General features: G+C 46.0%; 2 protein-coding genes across 2 annotated transcripts in view; both read left to right on the forward strand.

Moving 5' to 3' along the window:
• LOC143955519 (uncharacterized) overlaps positions 1 to 27,414 on the forward strand; it is a 346,177-nt gene that overhangs the window by 34,707 nt on the left and 284,056 nt on the right. The window contains exon 4 of the mRNA XM_077465552.1: positions 3,354 to 3,477. Within this exon, the coding sequence (XP_077321678.1) occupies positions 3,354 to 3,477 (124 nt within the window). The remainder of the gene's footprint in view (positions 1 to 3,353; positions 3,478 to 27,414) is intronic.
• LOC143956038 (gastrula zinc finger protein XlCGF66.1-like) lies at positions 8,902 to 21,198 on the forward strand. Its single transcript, XM_077466169.1, has 4 exons — positions 8,902 to 16,750; positions 19,933 to 20,050; positions 20,753 to 20,890; positions 20,979 to 21,198. Exons 2-4 carry the CDS (start codon positions 19,973 to 19,975, stop codon positions 21,168 to 21,170), a joined length of 408 nt encoding a protein of 135 aa, XP_077322295.1. The 5' UTR covers positions 8,902 to 16,750; positions 19,933 to 19,972; the 3' UTR covers positions 21,171 to 21,198.

A 27,414-nucleotide genomic window follows, 5' to 3' on the forward strand; every position in this document is an offset into this window, starting at 1 on the left:
CCCGCAGTGTATTGCGAATCACAACATGTGAGGACGGCTGTTTAGTTGAAACGCGTCGGGTGGACCCCCTTACAGACATCGCTACTTTCTGACTATGTTATTACGATTGAAAGAAAAGAAAAGGAGGGAAATTAGCCCGCAGTGTATTGCGAATCACAACAAGGAGAATGAGGATGAAAACATCTAGATCCTGGTCATTGCAACATAGAATTGGGGGGAGAAGGAAATGAAAAAGATAGGAGAGGGGGGGGGGAGGGGGTTTGGAGGTTGGGAAAGGGAAGGTTTGGGGTGTAGCAGGGGGGGTAAGGGAGGATAGAGGGGGGGGGGTGAGCAGGTCTTGGTGCAACAAGTCTGGGTGGGGGGTGGGGGGGGTCGGGAACATAAGACGTGTTCAGCTTAGCTGTGGGGAGTTAACATGGTTTTCGGGGAATCGGAGGTAGAGTATTCGATCCAAATGAGCCAGAGAGAGTTTTACATTTTTCTGAAGTTATCATTGTCCTAGGCCAGTGATGGTGAACCTTGGCACCCCAGATGTTTTGGAACTACATTTCCCATGATGCTCAACTACACTGCAGAGTGCAGAAGCATCGTGGGAAATGTAGTGTGATGGACAGACTCTCTCTGGCTTTTATTCTGTATCTTGCTATGTTGGTTGTGTTGGTTCTCTTAAGGTCTTTTAATGTCAATGTTCTTTTTTTGTTTTTTGCGCATCGAGGCCTTTGGGTAAGACTGCGTAGGTTAACCACTACAATACCGGGCACTTTCACCCCCCCCCCTTCCTTCCCAGCCCAATTTTCAGCTCTCTTCGCTCTCGCAATTTCAATGACAATTGCGCGGTCGTGCTACGCTGTACCCAAATGAAATTTTTATCATTTTGTTCGCACAAATAGAGCTTTATTTTGGTGGTATTTATTCACGACTCCGTTTTTTATTTTTTTGCGATAAAAGCGCAAAAAAAGCGAAAATTTTGAAAAAAAAACAAACAATATTTTCTTTTTTTCTATTTTAAAAGAAATCCAATAAAATCAAATTTTGTCATAAATTTAAGCCAAAATGTATTCTGCTACATGTTTTTGGTTAAAAAAAAATCCGTTAAGTGTATAATAATTGGTTTGTGTGATCACGGACATATGTACGCAAATGATCATGTACATATGTGTGCAGGTGATCACGTACATATGTGTGCAGATAATCATTGGGACATGTGATTTTAGTGGGACATATGTTTTTTTTATTTGGGGACATGTCTTTTTATTATTTGGGGACGTGTTTTTAGACTGTGTGGTGATATATGTTTACACTAGACTGGTGATCAGTGCGTAAAAAGCTGTAAAAACAGCTCATACTCACTGATCACCAGCCGGCTGCAGCGATCGGCTCTCCTCTCCTCAGCGACGACTTCCGTGTGAGGAGAGGAGAGCCGATTGCCTAGCAACCGGCTGTTTGTTTTGATCACATGACGGCTGTGATTGGATCATGTGATCAGGAGGGCCAATCACAGAGCCCTCCTGCCGATCCGAGATGCGCCGTGTCCGGGTGACACGAGCACATCGGGATCGCGGAGCGGAGCGGGCACGCGCACACGCGCGATCCCCCTCCTTCTGAAGGACGTTCCTGAACGTCCAGTCAGAAGGAGGCGGCTCCCACCCGGCCGTATATGTACATTGGCCGGGTGTGAAGTGGTTAAGCATTTTAAAAAAAATTTCAAAAAATAATGTCGTTAACCACTGAGACCCAGGAGGACAGGGGAGGGTTGGTAGTGGTCTTCCAAAAAAAAAAAATGGGGTATAAGTTGTCTGGCGGCTGACGGGAAAAAGCGTAATACATTTTTTAGAGGGTATGGAGCCCGGGAGCATAGACAATAGAGCTATCTCTGGTGTAGGTGTCGCTGGACGGTCATATAGACTACGGTATATGGCGAAAACCTGAGACCAGAGGGGTTGTATGTCCCAAGAGTTAAAGGAGCCTTCATCTGCTACTGAAGAAAGCAAGAAAAGGGGTCACTCCGCTACATTATTAATTTCCTTAATATGCTGAAATGATTGAAAATGTATATATTTTGCTCTCCAGCACATGTGAATATCATTACCTCTGCTACCTAGATGGTGCTTCTCCTGTTATGGGAGAGGACTATCTTCTAGTCAGGAGAACACATAGAAAAGAAGACCCAGGTTTTTTTTCCCCCCAATACACATAAAGGGCCATCTCTTTATAATAATATTTAAGCCCGTCTCTTTATACAAGATACATTAAATGAGGCAAAGAGCTCACTTCACCTCAGGTTAGACTGTGATGGCGATCCTCACCGTGATGATGGCCTACAACACAAACCTCAGAAGACTGTATACAAGGTTTGGTTGAAAGCTGCAGTTCATCTGCTCTCCACTGAGTGGCGACCTCTCACTTCTACAGAGCGCAACGCAGTGACTGGAAGTGATGTCACAGTATAAACAGAATGTTTTCCGGGTGAGAGGTGAGTCGGGAGGAAGTAGAGAGGAGACATTGCTGGAACTGGCAGCAGAGGAGGTAATAAGATATTATCTTCTATTTACACCCTGTAACCCCCCTCCCCCCGTCATGTCCGTCCTCTTCCTCCATAGTCACTGTGATGTAATTTATCTCCATCTAATGCATAATATTGTATATTGATTATATCTGACATATACCCCAGTACAGAGAAGCCTACATTCTAATGTCCCCACCCCCACAGTCACACACTATTATTATTATTATTATACATTTATATAGCTCTGACATATACCGCAGTGCTGTACAGAGATCACTGAACCAGTCACATCAGTCGCTGTACCAGAGGAGCTTACACTCTGCACAAAATATACTTACCTAGTGCTGAAAGCTAACATATCAATATTATCCATATAGAGAAGAAGGTTTTGTTCAGATCCCATGAACACTTGAATGATGATGGACAAGCAGCAAAGTCACATGACTGAGAGGATATTAGGCTTCACCCTGGAGATCATCTACCTGCTGACCGGAGAGGTGAGGAGGATTCTGGGAGGTCACATGACATCATTCTTATCTCTATTAATAAAATACAGACCTGACCGGAGAGGTGAGGAGGATTCTGGGATTCTAACATGATGTTCCTTTTGGTTCTCCAATACAGAGATTTCCTCTGGTGAAGTCAGGTGATCATATGACCATCACAGTGCCTCCATGTGACTCCCTAAAACCTGAGAGACACAACATGGAGAAGATTCTAGAAGTCACCAAGAAGATGATGGAGCTGCTGACAGGAGAGGTGAGGAGGATTCTGGGAATTCTGGGACATTATCCAGTAACAGACAAGGGATGTGTCTGGATGGTGACTGTATCATTGTGTGTGTCAGGTTCCTATAAGGTGTCAGGATGTCACTGTCTATTTCTCCATGGAGGAGTGGGAGTATTTAGAAGGACACAAGGATCTCTACAAGGACGTCATGATGGAGAATCAGCCGCCCCTCACATCACCGGGTAAGAGGAGACTTTATTGTAAAGGAGAGAGCAGTACGGAGGCTCCACCTAGATCCCCCATCATCTGATAAACACATAGAAACAATGTATTCAGTCAGTGTGTGTGTTTCCTACAGATGGATCCAGTAATGGGAACCCACCAGAGAGATGTCCCCGTCCTCTGTATTCCCGGGATTCCACACAGGGAGGTCACCCCATCCCCCACCATCATCAGGTAGGTGGGAACTGACCAACTAACATGTTTTCTGAAGTATATTCTTCGGTTACGGCCACTTGTATTCTAAGTTGTTATCTCTCTCTATCTATGGTGTGTTTAGGGTGAAGAACTGATTAATATAAAAGTTGAGATTAAAGAGGAAGGAGAAGAAGATGAGGGATCTGTCAGAGGTGATTTCCGGTCTACGGAGGAATTAATAATGATGGTCGCAATTAAAGAGAGAGAAACTTCTCTAGACCTCGGCACAGGTAAATAATAAAAAGGAAGCTATTTTTTGATTTTTTTTTTTTCATTCATTGAGGGACACAGAAATTCTATTACAGCCAGGTTATACTGCCACCTACAGGAAGTTAGGAAACAGCAATTTTGTAAGCCGGCCCCTGTATACGCCCCTTCTCTACCCAGCATGCCTAAAAAATTTTTTTTTTTTTGCCAGTGTGCTAGAAGGCACCTTTCATGTTTGGAGACGTGGCACAGCCCCAGATGTGACCGTGTCTTCTCAAAACTCAGGCAGTTTGGACTAAAGAACCAGCAGGCTGGGTTTCCGGTGCTGTGTGTGTCTCCATTACTCTCCTTCCATCCTCTCTCCTTCCATCCTCTCTCCTCCCATCCTCTCTCCTCTCCATTACTCTCCTTCCATCCTCTCTCCTCTCCATTACTCTCCTCCCATCCTCTCTCCTCTCCATTACTCTCCTTCCATCCTCTCTCCTCTCCATTACTCTCCTTCCATCCTCTCTCCTCTCCATTACTCTCCTTCCATCCTCTCTCCTCTCCATTACTCTCCTTCCATCTTCTCTCCTCTCCATTACTCTCCTTCCATCCTCTCTCCTCTCCATTACTCTCCTTCCATCTTCTCTCCTCTCCATTACTCTCCTTCCATCCTCTCTCCTCTCCATTACTCTCCTCCCATCCTCTCTCCTCTCCATTACTCTCCTTCCATCCTCTCTGCTCTCCATTACTCTCCTCTCATCCTCTCTCCTCTCCATTACTCTACTTCCATCCTCTCTCCTCTCCATTACTCTTCTTCCGTCCTCTCTGCTCTCCATTACTCTCCTTCCGTCCTCTCTCCTCTCCATTGCTCTCCTTCCATCCTCCTCTCCTCTCCATTACTCTCCTCCCATAATCTCTCCTCTCTATTACTCTCCTCCTCTCTGCTCTCCATTACTCTCCTTCTGTCCTCTCTCCTCTCCATTACTCTCCTTCCATCCTCTACATTACTCTCATTCCGTCCTCTCTCCTCTCCAATACTCTCCTTCCATCCTCTCTCCTCTCTAATACTCTCCTTCCATCCTCTCTCCTCTCTATTACTCTCCTCCTCTCTCCTCTCTATTGATCTCCTTCCATCCTCTCTCCTCCTCTCTCCTCTCCATTACTCTCCTCCCATCATCTCTCCTCTCTATTACTCTCCTCCTCTCTCCTCTCCAATACTCTCCTTCCGTCTTCTCTCCTCTCCATTACTCTCCTCGGTTGGTTTTGTATGCTTTTACTAACGTCTGTTTTATATTGTTGTCATGTTTGTACAACACTCAAACCCCCCGATCTTCGAGAAGAAGGGCCAACCCACATCATTGTAGTCCTGCAGCCATGAATCTATTATTACATTTCATGGTAACACAACGACACTTCTTTCCAGCAGGTGGACACCACGCCCCTCCCCCAGAGAGACCTCAGACATTATCGGTGGCCTATAATGGAGAAGACAAAGCCGTTGCAGAAGTTTCTCCAGAAGCAAAGCCCGACACTCGAGAATTACCTCAGAGGCCTTACTATGCGGATCGATCGATGGATTCCTCTAAACCCGAAGAGTCTCTTCAAAAGTCGCCAACTCCTCCCGAAGAGATCCATCGAGGACTTCCCGTTGCGGAGAGATCCTTGGATCCCTCTGATCTCCAGAGATCACCTTCCAGTGATTGTGTCACTTCTTCACACAAAGACGGAAACGCCATCCAGTGTTCTGAAGGCACCGAAGGTTCGGGATCCAAATCGTCTTCTGCTGCGCACAAAAAAAACCCCACCGAGCGTCCATTCCCGTGCTCAGAGTGCGGGAAACGTTTCCCTTGGAAAGCAGACCTTCTCAGGCACCACAGAAGTCACACGGGCGAGCGCCCTTTTTTGTGTTCGCAGTGCGCGAAATGTTTCAAACACAAGGCAGACCTTCTCAGGCACCAGAGATGCCACACCGGCCAGCGTCCTTTTTCATGTACGGAGTGCGGGAAATGTTTCACTCAGGAAGGCAGCCTTCTTCTACATCAGAAAACTCACACGGGCGGGCGCCCTTTTTTATGTTTGCAGTGCGCAAAATGTTTCAAACACAAAGAAGACCTCCTCGTTCACCAGAGAAGTCACACCGGCGAGCGTCCTTTTTCATGTACGGAGTGCGGGAAGTGTTTCGCTCAGGAAGACGACCTTCTTCTTCATCAGAAAACTCACACGGCTGGGAGCTCTCTCTCCTGTCTAGAGTGCGGGAAGTGTTTCACACGGAAAGCCGACCTTCTTCTACATCAGAAAACTCACACGGGTGGGAGTTCTCTTAGCTGTCTAGAGTGCGGGAAGTGTTTCACACGGAAAGCCGACCTTCTTCTACATCAGAAAACTCACACGGGTGGGAGTTCTCTTAGCTGTCTAGAGTGCGGGAAGTGTTTCACACGGAAAGCCGACCTTCTACATCAGAAAACTCACACGGGTGGGAGTTCATTTAGCTGTCTAGAGTGCGGAAAGTGTTTCACACGGAAAGCCGACCTTCTGCTACATCAGAAAACTCACACAGCTGGGAGCTCTTTCTCCTGTCTAGAGTGCGGGAAATGTTTCACTCGCAAGACGGCACTCCGCATACATCAGAGAAGTCACACGGGCGAGCGTCCTTTTAGGTGTCCAGAGTGCGGAAAATGTTTCACTTGCAAGGCAGGACTCTTCAGACACCAGATGAGTCACAAAGGTGAGCGTTCTTCATCTTCGGAGTGTGGGAAATGTGTCGTACAGAAAGCTGACCTTCCCACCTATCAAAGAAGGCCTACCCGTGAGTGTACTTTTGTGTGCTCAGAGTGCGGAAAATGTTTCATCACGGAAGTAGACCTCCTTGCTCACCAGAGCAGTCACAAGGATGAGCGTCCTTATTCATGTTCACAGTGCGGGAAAGATTTCAAGCAAAAAGCAGATCTTCTTCGGCACTACAAATGTCACACCGGCGAGCGTCCTTTTGCATGTTTAGCGTGCGGGAAATGTTTCAAACACAAAGCAGACCTTCTCAGGCACCAGAGATGCCACACCGGCGAGCGTCCCTTCTCATGTTCCGAGTGCGAGAAATGTTTCAGCCGCAAAGACGACCTCCTGGCTCATCAGAAGATCCACACGGGCGAGCGCACCTTTGTCTGCCTGGAGTGCGGGAAATGTTTCACTTGGAAGCGAGCGCTCCGGACGCACCAGAGGACTCACACGGGCGAGCGCCCTTTCTCATGTTTGGAATGCGGGAAGCGCTTCTCTCAGAAGGGAAACCTTTACACTCACCAGAAGATCCACACTGGCGAGCGGCCTTTTCCCTGCCCGGAGTGCGGGAAATGTTTCACTTGGAAGAGAGCGCTGCGGATACACCAGAGAAGTCACACGGGCGAGCGCCCTTTTCCCTGTCCGGAGTGCGGGAAGTGTTTCGCTCAGATGGGACACCTTTGTTCGCACCAGAAAACTCACGGCCGTGCGCCTTTTTCCCTGTCCTGAGTGCGGGAAATGTTTCACTCAAAAAGGACATCTTTGTTCGCACCAGAAAACTCACACGGGCGAGCGCCCCTTTCCGTGCCCGGAGTGCGGGAAATGTTTTGCACTGAAATCCAGGCTAATTACACATCAGAAAACCCATGTCTGCTGATGCCAATAAAAGATGGACGGTGTATATACATTGATTGGATTTAGCATTTTTTTGGGGGGGGGGGGGGTTTGCAGTCTGCGGTTCAATTTCTGCACATTACCTGTCCCAGTGATCATCTGCCACCAGGGGGTGAAGGGAAACCTTTCACCCAGGGCAGGACCGGTGCAAAGATTAAGGTGCATCCCACCGTCCGAGGTAAAGGGGGATCCGATCCTCTGGAGCGATGGGCAGGAAGTTGGGTGAGGGAAAGATAGTCCCCCCACTCAACTCTATGCTCTTGGAGGACCGAAGCGACGTATGACCTCACTTCCGCCTCTAAGAATTTTTATTTTTTTGAGTAAATGTAAAATTACTTGTAAATGTGAGATGTGAGATTTGTTTTTTGAGCCCGGATCTCACAATAAAAGAGGACCTGTCATCCTTATTCCAATTACAAGGCAGATTTACATTCCTTCTAATAGGAATAAAAGTCATAATAATTTAACCACCTCCCAACCCGCGATACGGCCGAATGGCGGCCCTTTATTTGTCGGGGGGCCGTTATATGATGTCCTCCCGTGCATGAGCTGCCCGCACCCCCCCCCCCCCGCCTCTGTGATCACCAAGTCTATGAGGTGCGGCTGATCACAGATCACTGATCCCGGCCCCTTACCACGTGATCAGCTGTCAGCCAATGATTGGTAATTGTTTTTTTTTTTTCCTTACGCTGTCAGCGTGAAGGAAAAAAAAGCCAATCACATCAGTCCCTCACACAGAGAGCAGCGGCTGCCTCATCTGTGCCCAACAGTGCCACCTAACAATTCCCACCAGTGCTGCCAATCAATGCCTCATCATCAGTGCTGCCTATCAGTGTCACCTATCAGTGTTCATCAGTGCCGCACATTAGTGACAATCATCATTGCCCGTCAGTGCCGCCTATCAGTGCCCATCGTTGCCCATCAGTGCCACCTCTCAGTGCCCATGAGTGCAGCCTATGAGTGCCTACCATTGTCCATGAGTGCCACCTCTCAGTGCCCATGACTGCCACCTCTCTGTGTCCATCATTGCCCATGAGTTCCACCTCTGGGTGCCCATGAGTGCTGCCCATCAGTGTCCATCATTGCCCATCAGTGCCACCTGTCAGTGCCCATGAGTGCCACCTCTCAGTGCCCATGAGTGCAGCCTATCATTGCCCATGAGTGCCACCTCTCAGTACCCATCAGTGAAACCTCTCAGTGCCACTTATCAGTGCCCATGAGTGCAGCCTATGAGTGCCTACCATTGTCCATGAGTGCCACCTCTCAGTGCCCATGAGTGCCACCCCTCAGTGCCCAAGAGTACAGCCTATCTGTGCCCATGGTTGCCACCTCTCAGTGAAACCTCTCAGTGCCACCTATCAGTGCCACCTCTCAGTGCCCATGAGTGCAGCCTATCAGCGCCCATTATTGCCCATGAGTGCTACCTCTCAGTACCCATCAGTGAAACCTCTCAGTGCCACTTATCAGTGGCAATCATTGCCCATCAGTGCCACCTCTCAGTGCCCATGAGTGCAGCCTATCAGTGCCTACCATTGTCCATGAGTGCCAACTCTCAGTGCCCACCATTGCCCATGGGTGCCACCTCTCAGTGCCCATACGTGCAGCCCATCAGTGCAGCCTATCAGTGCCACTTCTCAGTGCCCATGAGTGCAGCCTATCAGTGCCCATGAGTGCCACCTCTCAGTGCCCATCAGTGAAACCTCTCAGTGCAGCCTATCAGTGCCCATCAGTGTTGCCTCATCAGTGCACAGCAATGAAGGAGAAAAATTACCTGTTTTCAAAATGTTACAACAAACTATAAAAGTTTTTTTATTTTTTAATTCTCTGTCTTTTTTGATTTTTTAGCAAAAAATAACCCAACGGTGATGAAATACCACCAAAGGAAAGCTCTCTTTGTGTGAAACAAATGATAAAAAATGTAATTTGGGTGCAGTGTTACACGACCGCGCAATTGTCATTGAGAGAGTGACAGCGCTGAAAGCTGAAAATTGGTCTGGGCAGAAAATTTTCAAAATTGTCGCTTCTTTTTGTTTATAGCGCAAACCCCCCCCCCAAAAAAAAAACACAGAGGTGACCAAATACCACCAAAAGTTCAGCCCCCCCACTTAGTCAATACTTTGCTGCAATTACAGGTTTCTTTCACCAATGTCTTTCTTCTTGTCACTCTTCCATAAAGTGCAGATTTGTGGAGAGACGACTAATAGTTGTCCTGTGGACAGATTCTCCCCCCTGAGCTGTGGATCTCTGCAGCTCCTCCAGAGTTACCATGGACCTCTTGGCTCTTCTCGGATGAATGCTCTCCTTGCCCGGCCGGTCAGTTTAGGTGGACGGCCATGTCTTGGTAGGTTGGCAGTTGTGCCATACTCTTTCCATTTTCCGATGATGGATTGAACAGAGCTCCGTCAGATGTTCAAAGCTTGGGAGATTTTTTTTTATACCCTAACCCTGTTTTATACTTCTCCACAACTTTATCCCTGACCTGTCTGGTGTGTTCCTTGGCCTTCATGATGCTTTTTGTTCACTAAGGTTCTCTAACAAACCTCTGAGGGGTTCACAGAACAGCTTTATTTGTACTGAGATTAAATTACACACAGGTGGACTCTATTTACTAATTGGTAGACATGGGCGCCATCAAAAGATTTGTTTTGTTTCGTTCCGTACGAAAAAATAATTCGTAATTCGCGTACGAAAATTCAATTCAGATTCGTACGAAATACGAATTTTAAAATAACGAAAGTTCGTTATGATGAATTTATCATTATGAGGGGTTCCCACCATCCCTGTGCTGAGTTCCCAGGTCTGTACACCTGCTGTGCCCATTATGAGGGGTTCCCACCATCCCTGTGCTGAGTTCCTGGGTCTGTACACCTGCTGTGCCCATTATGAGGGGTTCCCACCATCCCTGTGCTGAGTTCCTGGGTCTGTACACCTGCTGAGCCCATTATGAGGGGTTCCCACCATCCCTGTGCTGAGTTCCTGGGTCTGAGTGTACACCCGCTGTGCCCATTATTAGGGGTTACCACCATCCCTGTGCTGACTTCCTCTGATTGGTGAACAAAACACCAGTCACAATTCTGTTAATTTGGATCCAAAATTCTGAAATTTGTTAATGAAATTTCATATTTCCTATGAAATTCGTATGCATAGAAATTCCCACAGGTTCCCACCATCCCTGTGCTCTGTTCCCGGGTCTGAGTGTGCACCCGCTGTGCCCATTATGAGGGGTTCCCACCATCCCTGTGCTGGGTTCCTGGGTCTGTACACCTGCTGTGCCCATTATGAGGGGTTCCCACCATCCCTGTGCTGAGTTCCTGGGTCTGAGTGTACACCCACTGTGCCCATTATTAGGGGTTACCACCATCCCTGTGCTGAGTTCCTGGGTCTGAGTGTACACCCACTGTGCCCATTATTAGGGGTTACCACCATACCTGTGCTGAGTTCCCGGGTCTGTACACCTGCTGTGCCCATTGTGAGGGGTTCCCACCATCCCTGTGCTGAGTTCCTGGGTCTGAATGTACACCCGCTGTGCCCATTATTAGGGGTTCCCACCATTACTGTGCTGACTTCCTCTGATTGGTGAACAAAACACCAGTCACAATTCTGTTAATTTGGATCCGAAATTCTGAAATTTGTTAATGAAATGTCATATTTCCTATGAAATTCGTATGCACAGAAATTCCCACAGGGTTCCCACCATCCCTGTGCTGACTTCCTGGGGTTTAAACTTTTAGGTTCATTAACTTTTCGTAACAATTCCGAATTTTCGTTATGATGAATTTATCATTATGAGGGGCTCCCACCATCCCTGTGCTGACTTCCTGGGGTTTTAACTTTTAGGTTCGTTAACTTTTCGTAACAATTACGAGTTTTCATTATGAATTTGGATCCGAAATTCGTAAACGAAATTTCGCATTTCGTACGGAATTCGTATGCATAAAAATTCAGATTTCGGATTCGTACGAATTTCCAGAAATTCATACGAGTTTTCACTTCGTACAAAACTAATTGCACATGTCTACTAATTAGGTGACTTCTGAAGCCAATTGGTTCCACTAGATCAGGGATATGCAATTAGCGGACCTCCAGCTGCTGCAAAACTATAAGTCCCATCATGCCTCTGTCTCTGGGTGTCATGCTTGTGGCTGTCAGAATCTTGCTATGCCTCATGGGACTTGTAGTTCTGCAACAGCTGGAGGTCCGCTAATTGCATATCCCTGCACTAGATACTCGTTAGAGAAACATTTCTATCAGAGGGGCCTAAAATATCCTAGTGTCAAGGAAGTGCCACATCTGAATGAATATTAGAACAAAAAAGAGAAAGTAGGATGGGACTTTGAAGGCACCAAAGGACACTTCGGAATGGAGACAGTAGTATTAAGTTTAAGAATTTTCTTAGTACAAATGTTTAAAAATCCATGCAAAATTTAAACATGATGCATACAAGAGGGTAGATCAGGCATGTTAAGATTAGACAATAACATATGATGTCTTTCATCAAAAAAGTAATACTGAGACACAACAATACCCCTACGCGTTTCAACTATTAACAGTCTTCTTCAGGGAGTTCTTTGTTGAAGAGTACATTGAGTAAACAACAATGTAGATGGCAGAATCAGATGTGGACAACAATTCCAGTTCTAAAACTTCCAGGAATCAGGAGGCCATTCAAATGAAGGAAGCTCAGTAATTCACACAGGTCTAACAAGAAAAAAAAATATGAGGCCCAGAATTTTATAGAGCAGGGTGGAGGGAACATCATAGGTCCAATGGTCCGGATTCACAAACGGGATATGGTTGGCCAATGTGAGGGAAAAAAAGCCAATCACATCAGTCCCTCACACAGAGAGCAGCGGCTGCCTCATCTGTGCCCAACAGGGCCACCTATCAATTCCCACCAGTGCTGCCAATCAATGCCTCATCATCAGTGCTGCCTATCAGTGTCACCTATCAGTGCCACCCATCAGTGTTCATCAGTGCCCTTCAGTGCCACACATTAGTGACAATCATCATTGCCCATCAGTGCCGCCTATCAGTGCCCATCGTTGGCCATCAGTGCCACCTCTCAGTGTCCATGAGTGCAGCCTATGAGTGCCTACCATTGTCCATGAGTGCCACCTCTCAGTGCCCAACAAAAAGATCTTGGTTTGCCAAAAAAGACCCGATATAAAGTTCTCCTAGTAGATAGTGACCATCCTCCACATGCAACAGGGCGAGCATCTTGCCAAACCAAGATCTTTTTGTTAACCAACCATTTGACTAGTCGTCAGGGAGAGATACCGGCTGCTGCAGTAGAGGATCGCCGCATTGGTCAATCAAGGCAGCCTGCGGGAGATGCAGGGGAAGTGCAGGGCCAGAAGGGGGTGTGCAATCCCTGTATATCATACTGACTGCCCTGAGTTTAGACTGTCTTCCATGCTCCTATGTTTGCTCACAGTTATCCGCTGCTCCGCCAAGCAAACAGCCTGGACACTGTAAATAATACAAGCCTCCTGGGGTTCACTAACCTTGTCCAGTTCCACCCACAGCCTTCTGGGTGCTACACACACAGAATAGACTCGCTCTGAGGCTCTAGTCAGCAAACAGAAAAGCAGAGCAATGAAGGGATCAGAGGGGGGGTGAATTGAAGGAGCCCCCTAGTCTTCTCTAGGTTGTGGCCCTCTGACTTGCCCAAGCTGGCAGCTGCTGGAAACGAAAGGGCTGATAAGCAGATCCCAGGTCAATAGGTAACACAGCTCAGTCTGCAAGTAGTGCATTGAAATCTACAGACGAACTGGGAATTTGAAGTAGCGCACCAAGGCACATGAACATACTTGGAGTGAGTAAGGATGCACAGAGACAGACGGCAATCACTGGGAGCAAGCAGACGCAGACAGGGACACAGAGCAGGAAATAGATAAGAAAAACACTGTGAGAAACTGAAGCAGGTTGCAGACACAGCTGCTGATACTGAAAGGCAGGCTCAAACTCAGGTGATCACAGAGGTTCAGGAAGGCTGAAAGCTGGTAGAGGTACACAAGGGAAACAGAGGATACACTGGGAGACGATACTGGGAAAAACTGGGGGCACAGAGATCACATTGCAAGACTCTGAAGGACGCTTTAAAGTTCCTGGGAACAAGGGGGTGGCCAAAGAAACACTAGGAATCTCAAGGCTACTCGGAATCTAGGAAACTCTGAGCCTTGGGGGCTACTGAGAATCTTCTCAGAGACACCAGGATCCTCAAAATATTGGGGTAATTTGGAATCTTCTTAGAAGGTCTGGGACACTAGGATCCTGGAAATATTGGGTTTAATTTGGAATCTTCTCAAAGTTTGGGACACTAGGATCCTTGAAATATTGGGGTCATTTGGAATCTTCTCAGAAAGTCAGGGACACTAGGATCCTTGAAACATTGGGGTCATTTGGAATCCTCTCAAAGTCTGGGACACTAGGATCCTCAAAATATTGGGGTCATTTGGAATCTGCTCAGAAAATGAGGACCACTAGGATCCTTGAAACATTGGGGTCATTTGGAATCTTCTCAGAAAGTCTGGGACACTAGGATCCTTGAAATATTGAGGTAATTTGGAATCTTCTCAGAGAGTCAGGGACACTAGGATCCTCAAAATATTGGGGTCATTTGAAATCTGCTCAGAAAATCAGGACCACTAGGATCCTTGAAACATTGGGGTCATTTGGAATCCTCTCAGAAAGTCTGGGACACTAGGATCCTTGAAATATTGAGGTAATTTGGAATCTTCTCAGAGAGTCAGGGACACTAGGATCCTCAAAATATTGGGGTCATTTGGAATCTTCTCAGAAAATCAGGACCACTAGGATCCTTGAAACATTGGGGTCATTTGGAATCTTCTCAGAAAGTCTGGGACGCTAGGATCTTCAAAATATTGGGGTCATTTGGAATCTTCTCAGAAAATCAGGACCACTAGGATCCTTGAAACATTGGGGTCATTTGGAATCTTCTCAGAAAGTCTGGGACGCTAGGATCTTCAAAATATTGGGGTCATTTGGAATCTTCTCAGAAAGTCAGGGACACTAGGATCCTTGAAACATTGGGGTCATTTGGAATCCTCTCAAAGTCTGGGACACTAGGATCCTCAAAATATTGGGGTCATTTGGAATCTGCTCAGAAAATGAGGACCACTAGGATCCTTGAAACATTGGGGTCATTTGGAATCTTCTCAGAAAGTCTGGGACACTAGGATCCTTGAAATATTGAGGTAATTTGGAATCTTCTCAGAGAGTCAGGGACACTAGGATCCTCAAAATATTGGGGTCATTTGAAATCTGCTCAGAAAATCAGGACCACTAGGATCCTTGAAACATTGGGGTCATTTGGAATCCTCTCAGAAAGTCTGGGACACTAGGATCCTTGAAATATTGAGGTAATTTGGAATCTTCTCAGAGAGTCAGGGACACTAGGATCCTCAAAATATTGGGGTCATTTGGAATCTTCTCAGAAAATCAGGACCACTAGGATCCTTGAAACATTGGGGTCATTTGGAATCTTCTCAGAAAGTCTGGGACGCTAGGATCTTCAAAATATTGGGGTCATTTGGAATCTTCTCAGAAAATCAGGACCACTAGGATCCTTGAAACATTGGGGTCATTTGGAATCTTCTCAGAAAGTCTGGCACACTAGGATCCTTGAAATATTGAGGTAATTTGGAATCTTCTCAGAGAGTCAGGGACACTAGGATCCACAAAATTTTGGGGTCATTTGGAATCTTCTCAGAAGGTCTGGAACACTAGATTCCTCAAACTATTGGGGTCATTTGGAATCTTATCAGAAAGTCAGGGACACTAGGCTGCTCAAATTATTGGGGTCATTTAAAATCTCACAAAGTCTGGGACACTAGGATTCTCAAAATATTGGGGTCATTTGGAATTTTCTCAGAAAGTCAGGGATACTAAGATCCTTGAAACATTGGGGTAAGTTGGAATCTTCTCAGAAAGTCTGGGACACAAGGATCCTTGAAATATTGGGGTCATTTGGAATCTTTTCAGAAAGCCTGGGACACTAGATTTCTTGAAAATACTGGGATCATTTGGAATCTTCTCAGAAAGTCAGTGACACTAGGATCCTCAAATGATTGGGGTCATTTTTCAATCTTCTCATAAAGTCAGGGACACTAGGATCCTCAAATTATTGGGGTCATTTTTCAATCTTCTCATAAAGTCAGGGACACTAGGATCCTCAAATTTTTGGGGTCATTTTGCAATCTTCTCAGAAAGTCAGGGACACTAGGATCCTCTAAATATTTGGGTCATTTGGAATCTTCAAAGACAGTCAGGGAAACTAGGATCCTCGAAATAGTTGGGTAATTTGTAATCTTCTCAAAGTCTGCGACACTAGGATTCTAGAAATATTGGGGTCAGTTGGAACCCTCTCAGAAAGTCTGCAACGCTAGGATTCTCAAAATATTGGAGTCATTTGAATTCTTCTAAGTAAAGCAGATAATGATGACACCAGTCTCTTTTTGGCAGAAACTGAGACAAATGCCATGTACACACAGCCGGGCTTTTCAAAAGCAAAGTTCAAATGGAACTAATCCATCGGACAATTCGATCGTGCGTGGGCTTCATTGAACCTTTTTTGTCGAGAAAATCAGACGGATTTTAGATTTAGAACATGTTTCAAATCTTTCTGACGCACTTGAGTCCGGTCAAAAATTCCTTCGGTCTGTATGCTAGTCCGACTGACGAAAACCTACGCTAGGACAGCTATTGGCTACTGGCTATAAACTTCCTTATTCTAGTCCGGTCGTACGTCATCACGTTTGAATTCGTCTGACTTTGGTGTGATTGTGTATGGCCAGGTCCGTTAGTTCGGAAAGTCCGTCGGAAGTCCGCCGAAAGTCCGTCGGACCTAGTCTGCCGGAAAGTCCAGTCGTGTGTACACAGCAAAAGAGTTCACTTCATTTCATAACAGATGTATCCTTGGCAGGAATGTGATGGTGATCCTCAGTATGATGATGACTTAGGACGCAAACCTCGGAAAACAATAACAACTTTGGAAAGAAAATTGCAGTTTCTCTATTCTCCACTAGGTGGTGAACTAACTTTTACAAAGTGCAATGCACAGACAGGAAGTAATGGCAGTATAAACAGGAAGTTCCAGGTCAAAATAGTGAGTTGGGAGGAAGTAGAGAGAAGACATTGCTAGGACTGGCAGCAGAGGAGGTAATAAAACCTTATTTTATATTTACACCCAGTAACCCCCCTGTCATGTCCGTCCTCTTCCTCCATAGTCACTGTGATGTCTTTTATCTTCAGCAGATGATGATACGCACATATTCTATAATAATACATATTTTTTTATTATTACATTCTGTAGCTCTTACATATGCCACAGTACTGTACACAGAGAATACTATGCAAGTCATATGAGCCTCTGGACCATAGGAGCTTACACTCTAATGTCTCCGCCATATAAAAAAAACATTTATTGCTTTTTTGCATTGGAACCTGTAAAACATTGTAATCCTTGATCAGTGGATCACAAGTGCAATGCACAAGTTACTGCAAAGTATTTTTCCAGCCAAAGGTATGTATGGAGGTACAGGCCTTTGGTCATGGAGCTAGAAGCAGTATGGACCTTCAGTTATAGAGCTGAAGGAGATCCAGACTTTCAGTTATAGAAGTGAAGGAGGCATGGACCTTCAGCTATAGAGCAGAAGAAGGCATGGACCTTCAGTTATAGAGATAGAGGAGGCATGGACCTTCAGCTATAGAGCAGGAGAAGGCATGGACCTTCAGTTATAGAGATAGAGGAGGCATGGACCTTCAGCTATAGAGAAGGAGAAGGCATGGACCTTCAGTTATAGAGATAGAGGAGGCATGGACCTTCAGTTATAGAGCTAGAGGAGGCATGGACCTTCAGTTATAGAGCTAGAGGAGGCATGGACCTTCAGTTATAGAGCTAGAGGAGGCATGGACCTTCAGCTATGGAGAAGGCATGGACCTTCAGTTATAGAGATAGAGGAGTCATGGACCTTCAGTTATAGAGCTAGAGGAGGCATGGACCTTCAGTTATAGAGCTGGAGGAGGTACGGACCTTCAGTTATAGAGCTGGAGGAGATACGGCCCTTCAGTTATAGAGCTGGAGAAGGCATGGACCTTCAGTTATAGAGATGGAGGAGTCATGGACCTTCAGTTATAGAGCTGGAGGACGTATGGACCTTCAGTTATAGAGCTGGAGGAGGTACGGACCTTCAGTTATAGAGCTGGAGAAGGTACGGACCTTCAGTTATAGAGCTGGAGGAGGTACGGACCTTCAGTTATAGAGCTGGAGGAGATACGGCCCTTCAGTTATAAACCTGGAGGAGGTACGGACCTTCAGTTATAAAGCTGGAGGCGGTATGGATCTTCAGTTATAGAGCTGGAGGAGCTACGTACCTTTTAGTTATGGAGCTGGGGAAAGTAGACATGTGCAGTTTATTTTGTTCAGAATTAAAATTCGGACGAAGTTTCATTGTTCGTAAATTCGGATGTATCTGAATTAGAATAGTTCAAAATTTAAGCTAATACGAAATAACAAAAAAAAAGAAATTCGAATCGTATTCGAATTGGAAAACTTTTCAAATTCAACTAATTTTCAAATTTCAATTTAAAAACTTTTCGAATTCGAATCGTTTTCCAATTTCCAAAGAGAATAAAATGGAATAGAAATAAAGGAATAGAACAGGAAAAAAATATTATTTCTTTTATTTTGTATTCTTTTTTATTTTATATTCTATTTTATTCTCTTTGGAAATTGGAAAACTATTCGAATTCGAAAAGTTTTTAAATTGAAATCTAAAAATTAGTTGAATTTGAAAAGTTTTCCAATTCGAAAACGATTCGAATTTCTTTTTTTTTGTTATTTCGTATGAATTCTGAAAACAAATGAAACTAATTTAACTAAACTAATTTATGTAAATAACGAAAGAAAACACATTTTTTCGTTCTGCACATGTCTAGGGGAAAGTACAGACCTTAAGTTATGGAGCTGAAGGAGATACAAACCTTTACTTTTAGAGCTGGAGGAAGTACAGGCCTTCAGCTATGTAGCTGGAGGAGGTATGGAGCTGGGGAAGGTACGGACCTTAAGTTATGGAGCTGTAGGAGGTACGGATCTTCACTTATAGAGCTGAAGGAGATATGGACCTTCACTTATAGAGCTGGAGGGGGGAGGGACCTAAAATTTATGGAGCTGGGGGAGGTACAGACATTCAGTTATGGAGCTGGAGGAGGTACGAACCTTCACTTATAGAGCTGTAGGAGATATGGACCTTCACTTATAGAGCAGAGGGAGATATGGGCCTTCACTTTTAGAGCTGGAGGGGGGAGGAACCTTAATTTATGGAGCTGGAGGAGGTACGGACCTTCAGTTATGGAGCTTGATGCTCCATAAGGACCTCTCTTATATGGAGCTGGAGGTATGGCTCTTCTTTTTTGGAGCTGTAAGCCCTTGTACACACGGTCGGAGAATCTGTCGGAATGAGTCTTATCGGACCGTGTTGTCAGATAATCCGACTGTGTGTGGTATGCATCGGACTGATTCCGTCCGAATCTCCGTCCGACCCAATTTTCCAACATGTTGGAAATATTTCCCGACCAACTGGGCCGGACGGACCTAATCCGATCATGTGTAGAGCATTTTGATCGGACCAAGTGCCACGCATGCTCAGATCAAATTCCTACATCAAAGCTATTGGCTACTAGCCTGAATGTAGTCTCATCGTAACGAAATTACGTCATCACGTTCTGAAAGATCAGATTTTTCGCCAACTTGGCCCAACCGTGTGTATGCAACAGTTTTCGGACACAATCCGACGGATTTGGTTGACAAAATCTCCGACCGTGTGTACGTGGGCTAAGAGGTACAGGCCTTCAGTTATCAAGATGGAGGCGGTATGGCTCTTTTGTTATGGAGCTCACTACAGTTGTGCTCTATTGAGAGCTAAGAGAGCCACAACTGGGGTGGCAGATGGGACTTGTAAATGTACTGCACTGCAATGGTACCATGTTTCAGGTTACACTCTAAATATAGGCCAGAAAGTTGGACCTCAGCCTTTTTATAAGATATCTAGCAGGTAATAGTGCTGGATATTATACGTTTATGTAACTCTGACATTCTGGACTGCTGTATAGAGACCACTGAGTCACATCAGTCCTTGGACAAGGGGGGCTTACATTCTAATGTCTCCCCCACAGTCACTCAATAATATTACACATTTATATAGCTCTGACCTACCCCGCAGTGCTGTACAGAGAACACTGAGAAGGTCACATCATTCTCTGCACCAGATAACCCTACTCACTGAACAATATATCCACCTGTTGCCAAAAAACGAACATATCAATTATTTTCATCTATACAGAGGAACTTCGTGGTTAGCGCACATGACCACATGAAGAAGAATGGACAAGCACCAAAGTCACATGACTGAGAGGATATTAGGCTTCACCCTGGAGATCATCTACCTGCTGACCGGAGAGGTGAGGAGGATTCTGGGAGGTCACATGACATCACTCTTATCTCTATTAATAAAACACAGACCTGACCGGAGAGGTGAGGAGGATTCTGGGAGGTCACATGACGTCACTCTTATCTCTTAATAAAACACAGACCTGACCGGAGAGGTGAGGAGGATTCTGGGAGGTCACATGACATCACTCTTATCTCTATTAATAAAACACAGACCTGACTGGAGAGGTGAGGAGGATTCTGGGAGGTCACATGACATCACTCTTATCTCTATTAATAAAACACAGACCTGACCGGAGAGGTGAGGAGGATTCTGGGAGGTCACATGACATCACTCTTATCTCTATTAATAAAACACAGACCTGACCGGAGAGGTGAGGAGGATTCTGGGAGGTCACATGACATCACTCTTATCTCTATTAATAAAACACAGACCTGACCGGGGAGGTGAGGAGGATTCTGGGAGGTCACATGACATCACTCTTATCTCTATTAATAAAACACAGACCTGACCGGAGAGGTGAGGAGGATTCTGGGAGGTCACATGACATCACTCTTATCTCTACTAATAAAACACAGACCTGACCGGAGAGGTGAGGAGGATTCTGGGAGGTCACATGACGTCACTCTTATCTCTATTAATAAAACACAGACCTGACCGGAGAGGTGAGGAGGATTCTGTAGATACTGATAGATGTGAACGTTTTTAATAGGATTACCAAGTTGTGAAAAAGGCATCTAATGAGAAACTGACTCCCAGTAGCTGCCTTCGTGGTTCCTCAACACCTGAGAGAAACGAGAAAAAGATTCTAGAAGTCACCAACAAGATCATTGATCTGCTGACAGGAGAGGTGAGGAGGATTCTGGTAATTCTGGGACATTAACCAGTAACAGACAAGGGATGTGTCTGGATGGTGACTGTATCATTGTGTGTGTCAGGTTCCTATAAGGTGTCAGGATGTCACTGTCTATTTCTCCATGGAGGAGTGGGAGTATTTAGAAGGACACAAGGATCTCTACAAGGACGTCATGATGGACAATCAGCCGCCCCTCACATCACCGGGTAAGAGGAGACTTTATTGTAAAGGAGAGAGCAGTACGGAGGCTCCACCTAGATCCCCCATCATCTGATAAACACATAGAAACAATGTATTCAGTCAGTGTGTGTGTTTCCTACAGATGGGTCCAGTAATGGGAACCCACCAGAGAGATGTCCCCGTCCTCTGTATTCCCGGGATTCCACACAGGAAGATCACACCATCCCCCACCATCATCAGGTAAAGAAATATTTTCTTAAGTATCCATAGGGTATTAGTACTCATATTTTCAAGATGTTATTTTTATCATTCTGTGTGCAGGGAAAAAAGATGATCAATATGAAGGTTGAGAAAAAAGAGGAAGAAGATGCGGGATCCGTAAAAGGTGGTCCTCGGTCTACAGAGGAATTTAGAATGGTGGTGAGAGTTAAAGAGGAGGAATCTTCTGTAGCCATTGGCACAGGTATGTAATAACTACGCTGAGAGGCATTACTGTAGGCTTCCATTTATTACTGTTTTATTCTGCTATTATAGATGTACACTGCTCAATGCCACAGTTTTTGGAATATGACCAACATGTTGACTGCAAAACATAAATTTTAGGAGGTCTATCTGGGGGTTGTTGAATCCAGTTGTGAAACAGTTTTATTCTCTGGACTCTCTCAATACTTTCACCTTGCAATTTAAGTGCCTGAACTCACCCCTAACCCTCTATTAACCACTTAAGCACCGCCTCCTGCACATAAACATCGGCAGAATGGCACGGCTGGGCACAAGCACGTACCGGTACATTGCTTTTTAAGTGCCCAGCCGTGGGTCGCCGGCGGCACGCTTGCAACCCGGTCCTGAGCACCGTGACCATGGCCGCGGGACCGGCGGACCCGATCACCGCTGGTGTCCCGCGATCGGGTCACAGAGCTGAAGAACGAGGAGAGGTCTGTGTAAACAAACCTCTCCCTGTGCTTCCTAGTGTGGCTGTCACCGATCGTCTCTTCCCTTTTATAGGAAAGGATGATCAGTGACATCACGTGCCAGGCCACACCCCCCTACGATAAAAAAAACCACATAACGTCATACATAACACCTACACTGTCCCCTAGTGGTTAACTCCTTCACTGCCAGTGTCATTTACACAGGAATCAGTGCATTTAAATAGCACTGATTGCTGTATAAATGGCAATGGTCCCAAAAATGTGTCAAAAATGTCCCATATGTCTGCCATAATGTCGCAGTCACAATAAAAATCGCTGTTCGCCGCTATTACTAGTAAAAAAATAAATATTAATAAAAGTGCTATAAAAATATCCCCTATTTTGTAAACGCTATAACTTTTGCACAAACCAATCAATAATCGCTAATTGTGTTTTTTTTTTACCAAAAATATGTAGAAGAGTATGTATCGGCCTAAACTGAGGGGAAAAAAAATGTTTTTTTATATATTTTATGGGGATATTTATTATAGCAAAATGTAAAAAAATATTGCATTTTTTTCAAAATTGTCGCTTTATTTTTGTTTATAGCGCAAAACAGAGGTGATCAAATACCACCAAAAGAAAGCTCTATTTGTGGCAAAAAAAGGACGCCAATTTTGTTTGGGAGCCACGTTGCACGACCGCGCAATTGTCAGTTAAAGCGACGCAGTGCCGAATCACAAAAAGGGGCCTGGTCCTTTTGGCTGCAAATTGGTCTGGGGCTGAATTGGTTAACGTGTAAACACTGAGGCTGAAAAATAGGCCCAGTCCTTAAAGTGGAGGTCCACCCTGAAAAAAAAAAAGTACATACAAATGCAACCAAAAAATAAAAAAAATAAAAATTTTACTCACCAGAAATGCCTGTTGCTAGGCAGATCGTCCTAATCTGCCACTTCCTATTCTGCTGTGATCTTCAGCCTTCTCCTCCTCCGCGTTGAGTTCTGGGAAAATTTGGGTGCAGTGTCTTCTGGGACCTGTGCGTGTCGCAGAAGACAGCCGGCCATTTAGAAATCACCAAGGCTCCGCTGCCGTTTCCCTTAGGTCCCTTTCACACTGGGGCGGTTTTCAGGCGCTACAGCGCTAAAAATAGCGCCTGTGTAGCGTCTGAAAAAAAAAAACGGCCCCTTTCACTTCAGTGTGAAAGCTGGAGGGCTTTCATACTGGAGCGGTGCGCTTGCAGGACAATGGAAAAAGTCCAGCTAGCCACATCTTTGGATCGGTGAAGAAGTGGTGTATTTACCGCTCCTAAACCGCTCCTACCCATTGAACTTGAAGGGTGCAGCGCGTTACTTTGCGGGCGGTTTTAACCCTTTTCCGCCCACTAGCGGGGGTTAAAACAGCCCCGCTAGCGGCCGCATACCGCCGCTAAAATGACGGTAAAACGCCTGCACCGCCCCAGTGTGAAAGGGGCCTTCGTGAGGATGGCGAGGCCGGCACACGATACGAGGGACAGATCGGCCGACATCGCGGGCGCCCTGGACAGGTGAGTGTCCTTATTAAAAGTCAGCAGCTACAGTGTTCCCCCCCCCCCCCAAAAAAAAAATTTGCGTTTGAAAAACTGCTGCATGAATATCACGCGATATTAAAAAAAATAGCAAAAAAAAAAAAAAAATTATTTAATATTTGGAGGTTCTAGGTGATTTTCTAGCAAAAAATGCTGATTTTAACAAAAGGTTTTCCTAAAGTGGTATAAAATTCTTCTCTCCGTCAGGTGTACACAATGTGATTTCCGCGGAGAGACCTCAAACTTTATCTCTGGACTGTAATGCAGAAGACGTTGCAGATGTTTCTCCCGAAGCAAACATCGATACTCAAAAAAGACCTTACGGTGTGGATAGACCAATGGACTGCTGTAAAGCTCAGGATTCTTTTGGGTCACATATGGTTACCAATGAAGTCCATCCAAGGCTTCACATTGCAGAGAGATCCTTGGATCAACCAAATTCCGAGAGATCATCTTCCAATGATTTAGGTACTTCTTCACTCAAAGACAATACAACAGTCCAGTGTTCTAGAGTGATTGAAGGTCTTAGATCAGAGTCGTCTCTTGCTGAAGATCAAAGAACGAACACGGGTGAGAACAGACACGGTCCGTATCAATGTTCGGAGTGCGGGAAATGTTTCAACTGGAAAGGACACCTCCTCAGGCACCTGAGAAGCCACACCGACGAGCGCCCTTATTCATGTTTACAGTGTGACAAATGTTTCAAACACCGAGCGGACCTTTCCAGACACCAGAGGTGCCACACCGGCGAACGTCCCTTCTCGTGTTCGGAGTGCGAAAAATGTTTCACCCGCAAACACGACCTTATCACGCATCAGAAGATTCACACGGGCGAGAGTTCTTTTCCCTGCCTAGAGTGCGGGAAGTGTTTCACTTGGAAGAGAGCGCTCCGTATACACCAGAGAAGTCACACGGGCGAACGCCCTTTTTTGTGTTTGGACTGCGGGAAATGCTTCACTCAGAAAGGCAACCTTCGCACCCACCAGAAACTTCACACTGGCGAGCGCCCTTTTTCCTGTGCGGAGTGCGGGAAATCTTTTACACTCAGATCACGCCTAATGTCACATCAGAAAACACATGCCCACTGACAGCCGGGAGAGCGACAACACCATTCAGAACTTGAAGCCATCCGCTTTTACCCGGTACGCCGGACTCTGAATGAGATTCCCTCCCTCTCCTTCATGTTTGCATTCAGAGTCTTTACAGTCCAGGGGTCTCAACCTTTGGCCCTCCAACTGTTGCGGAACTACAAGTCCCATGAGGCATTGCAAGGCTCACAGTTACAAGCATGACTCCCACAGGCAGAGGCATGATGGGACTTGTAGTTTTGCAACAGCTGGAGGGCCGCCGGTTTGAGACCCCTGCTTTATACACTGCGTGCATGTACTGGGATCGTCGCTCTGCCTGGCCAGCCCATGCAGTCAAAAGAGGAGGAGCAGCCTCAGCATACATGCTAGGCCATGCCCCGACATGTTACGCCCCCCTATGGGGTTTATGTGACTTTGGGAAAAAATCCAACTTGGCTCGGTCCAAAAACACCCCTTTCATCAGTGCTTGAGATTGAAAAGAATATACTTAGACTAGATGTGACCCCCACCCCGCCCACCAGGGGCTTAGTCAAAGGGTCATGTGACTCTGTGCAAAATAAAAATGATATATATGATGGTGCTGAAATCTGTCACTTGCATTAACACAAATGAAAACGGAAACTACCACACCACTGCTAAGAGGTCCAGATACAATTTTATCCCAATAAATGTCAGGGGGACAATCCAAAAAGTTACCAACGCATTTTGGTTTAAAAACTGTGGTAGGGTGGGTGGGTTGTTTGGTGGGGGTGGGTTGTTTGGTGGTGGTGGAGTGGGTGGTAGGGTGGGTGGGTTGTTTGGTGGTGAACTGGTGGGTAAATGGTGGAGTGGGTGGTGGTGGTTCTGGTGGGTAAATGGTAGAGTGGGTGGTGGTAGGGCGGGTGGGTTGTCTGGTGATGGTTCTGGTGGGTAAATGGTGGAGTGTGTGGTGGTGGTATGGTGGGTGGGTTGTTTGGTGGAGTAGTGGTTCTGGTGGGTAAATGGTGGAGTGGGTGGTGGTGTGCATGGGGGTAAGGTGGTTGGGTTGTTTGGTGGTTCTGGTGGGTAAATGGTGTAGTTGGTTGTGGTAGGGTGGGTGGGTTGTTTGGTGGTGATTGAGTGGTAATTCTGGTGGGTAAATGGTGAAGTGGGTGGTTGTAAGGTGGGTGGGTTGTTTGGTGGTGAATCTGGTGGATAAATGGTGGAGTGGGTGGTAGTAGGGTGGGTGGGTTGTTTGGTGGTGGTTCTGGTGTGTAAATGGTGTAGTGCAGGGGCGTTCAAATTTTTTCAAAGAGGGCCAGATTTGATGAAGTGAAAATGCGTGAGGGCCGACCATTTTGCCTGACATTCTTTGAGCCATTAAAATTCAGTCTAAGTGTGTTTGTTCGAGCACTAATACACGGCCCAACAAGAATTTTCTTGCATTTGTGGCTGTGTGTTGTAAAGAGATGAGCTCAGGCCAGTTATTTGGATATACCGTATTTATCGTTGTATAACACGCACCTTCACTTTAAGATGAAAGTTTCAGGAAAAAAATCTTACATTTTAAATAAAGAAATGTGAAGCAAAATAAAGGTCAGTGCCCATCAATGCAGCCTAATCAGTGCCCATTTGCAGCACCCCTGTTGCCATGAATGTAGCATCTCCATTGTTCTGAATGCAGCACCTCCATTGCCATGAATGCAGACTCACCATTGCCATCAGTGCAGCCTGATTCATGCCCATCTGCAGCTGAGGGGGGCGGGACGAGCGCCAACAGAAATACAGGAGAAACTCCTGTTTTCTCGACGGCCGCTTTAATAGAAAGTTGATGGTGGTGATTGAGTGGTGGTTCTGGTGGCTGAATGGTGTAGTGGGTGGGTTATTTGGTGAATCTGGTGGGTAAATGGTGGAGTGAGTGATGGTGGTAGGGTGGGTGGGTTGTTTGGTGGAGTGGGTGGTGGTGGCAGGGTGGGTGGGTTGTTTGGTGGGGGGGGTGGTAGGGTGGGTGTTTTTTTTGGTGGTGGTGGAGTGGGGGTTCTGGTGGGTAAATGGTGTAGTAGGTGGTGGTAGGGTGGGTTGTTTGGTAGTGAATCTGGTGGGTAAATGGTGGAGTAGGTGGTGGTGGTAGGGTGGGTTGTTTGGTGGTGAATCTGGTGGGTAAATGGTGGAGTGGGTGGGTTATTTGGTGGTGGAGTGGGTGGTGGTGGTAGGGTGGGTGGGTTGTTTGGTGGTGGTAGGGTGGGTGGGTTGTTTGGTGGTGGTGGAGTGGGTGGTGGTAGTAGGGTTGGTGGGTTTTTGGGTGGTGGTGAACTGATAATGTTATTTCATCCAGTGTGATTACAGTCATGAGCCTTGTCAGCAGCTGGTTTGGCACAGGCCCTGTTCAATTTGCTTCTACTCCTTTCACATTGTCCCCCCCCCCCCTCGCCACGATCTGATGCCCTCCTCCACTTACCGGAGCCGTTGGGAGTGGCGGAGGCGATCGGATCCTCTCTGTGGCTGTGCATGGAGACCAGTGAGGGGGAAGATGGCCCCCACCCGTCTCCATGACACTGCAGATAGGTTGCCACCCATGCAATAAGCCCATCCACGAAATTTCCTCGCTACTAAATATTCTACGGGCAACTGTTGGTGGTAATATAACAAAGTGGAAGCAACTGGGAACAACAGCAACTCAGCCACAAAGTGGTAGGGCACGTAAAATGGCAGAGCGGGGTCAGCGCATGCTGAAGCTCTCGGTGCACGGAAGTCACCAACTTTCTGCAGAGTCAATAGCTACAGATCTCCAAACTTCATGTGGCCTTCAGATTAGCT

Source organism: Lithobates pipiens, unplaced genomic scaffold (genome assembly GCF_037356315.1).
Source record: "Lithobates pipiens isolate NorthernLeopardFrog02 unplaced genomic scaffold, aLitPip1_a1.2 Scaffold_35, whole genome shotgun sequence".
Lineage (NCBI taxonomy): Eukaryota > Metazoa > Chordata > Amphibia > Anura > Ranidae > Lithobates > Lithobates pipiens.

Coding starts and splice junctions, on each gene's coding strand:
- LOC143956038 (XM_077466169.1), top strand. CDS start 19,973: ATGGACAAGCACCAAAGTCACATGACTGAGAGGATATTAGGCTTCACC. Junction 20,051..20,752: donor TCTACCTGCTGACCGGAGAG/GTGAGGAGGATT, acceptor CGTTTTTAATAG/GATTACCAAGTTGTGAAAAA. Junction 20,891..20,978: donor TTGATCTGCTGACAGGAGAG/GTGAGGAGGATT, acceptor TGTGTGTGTCAG/GTTCCTATAAGGTGTCAGGA.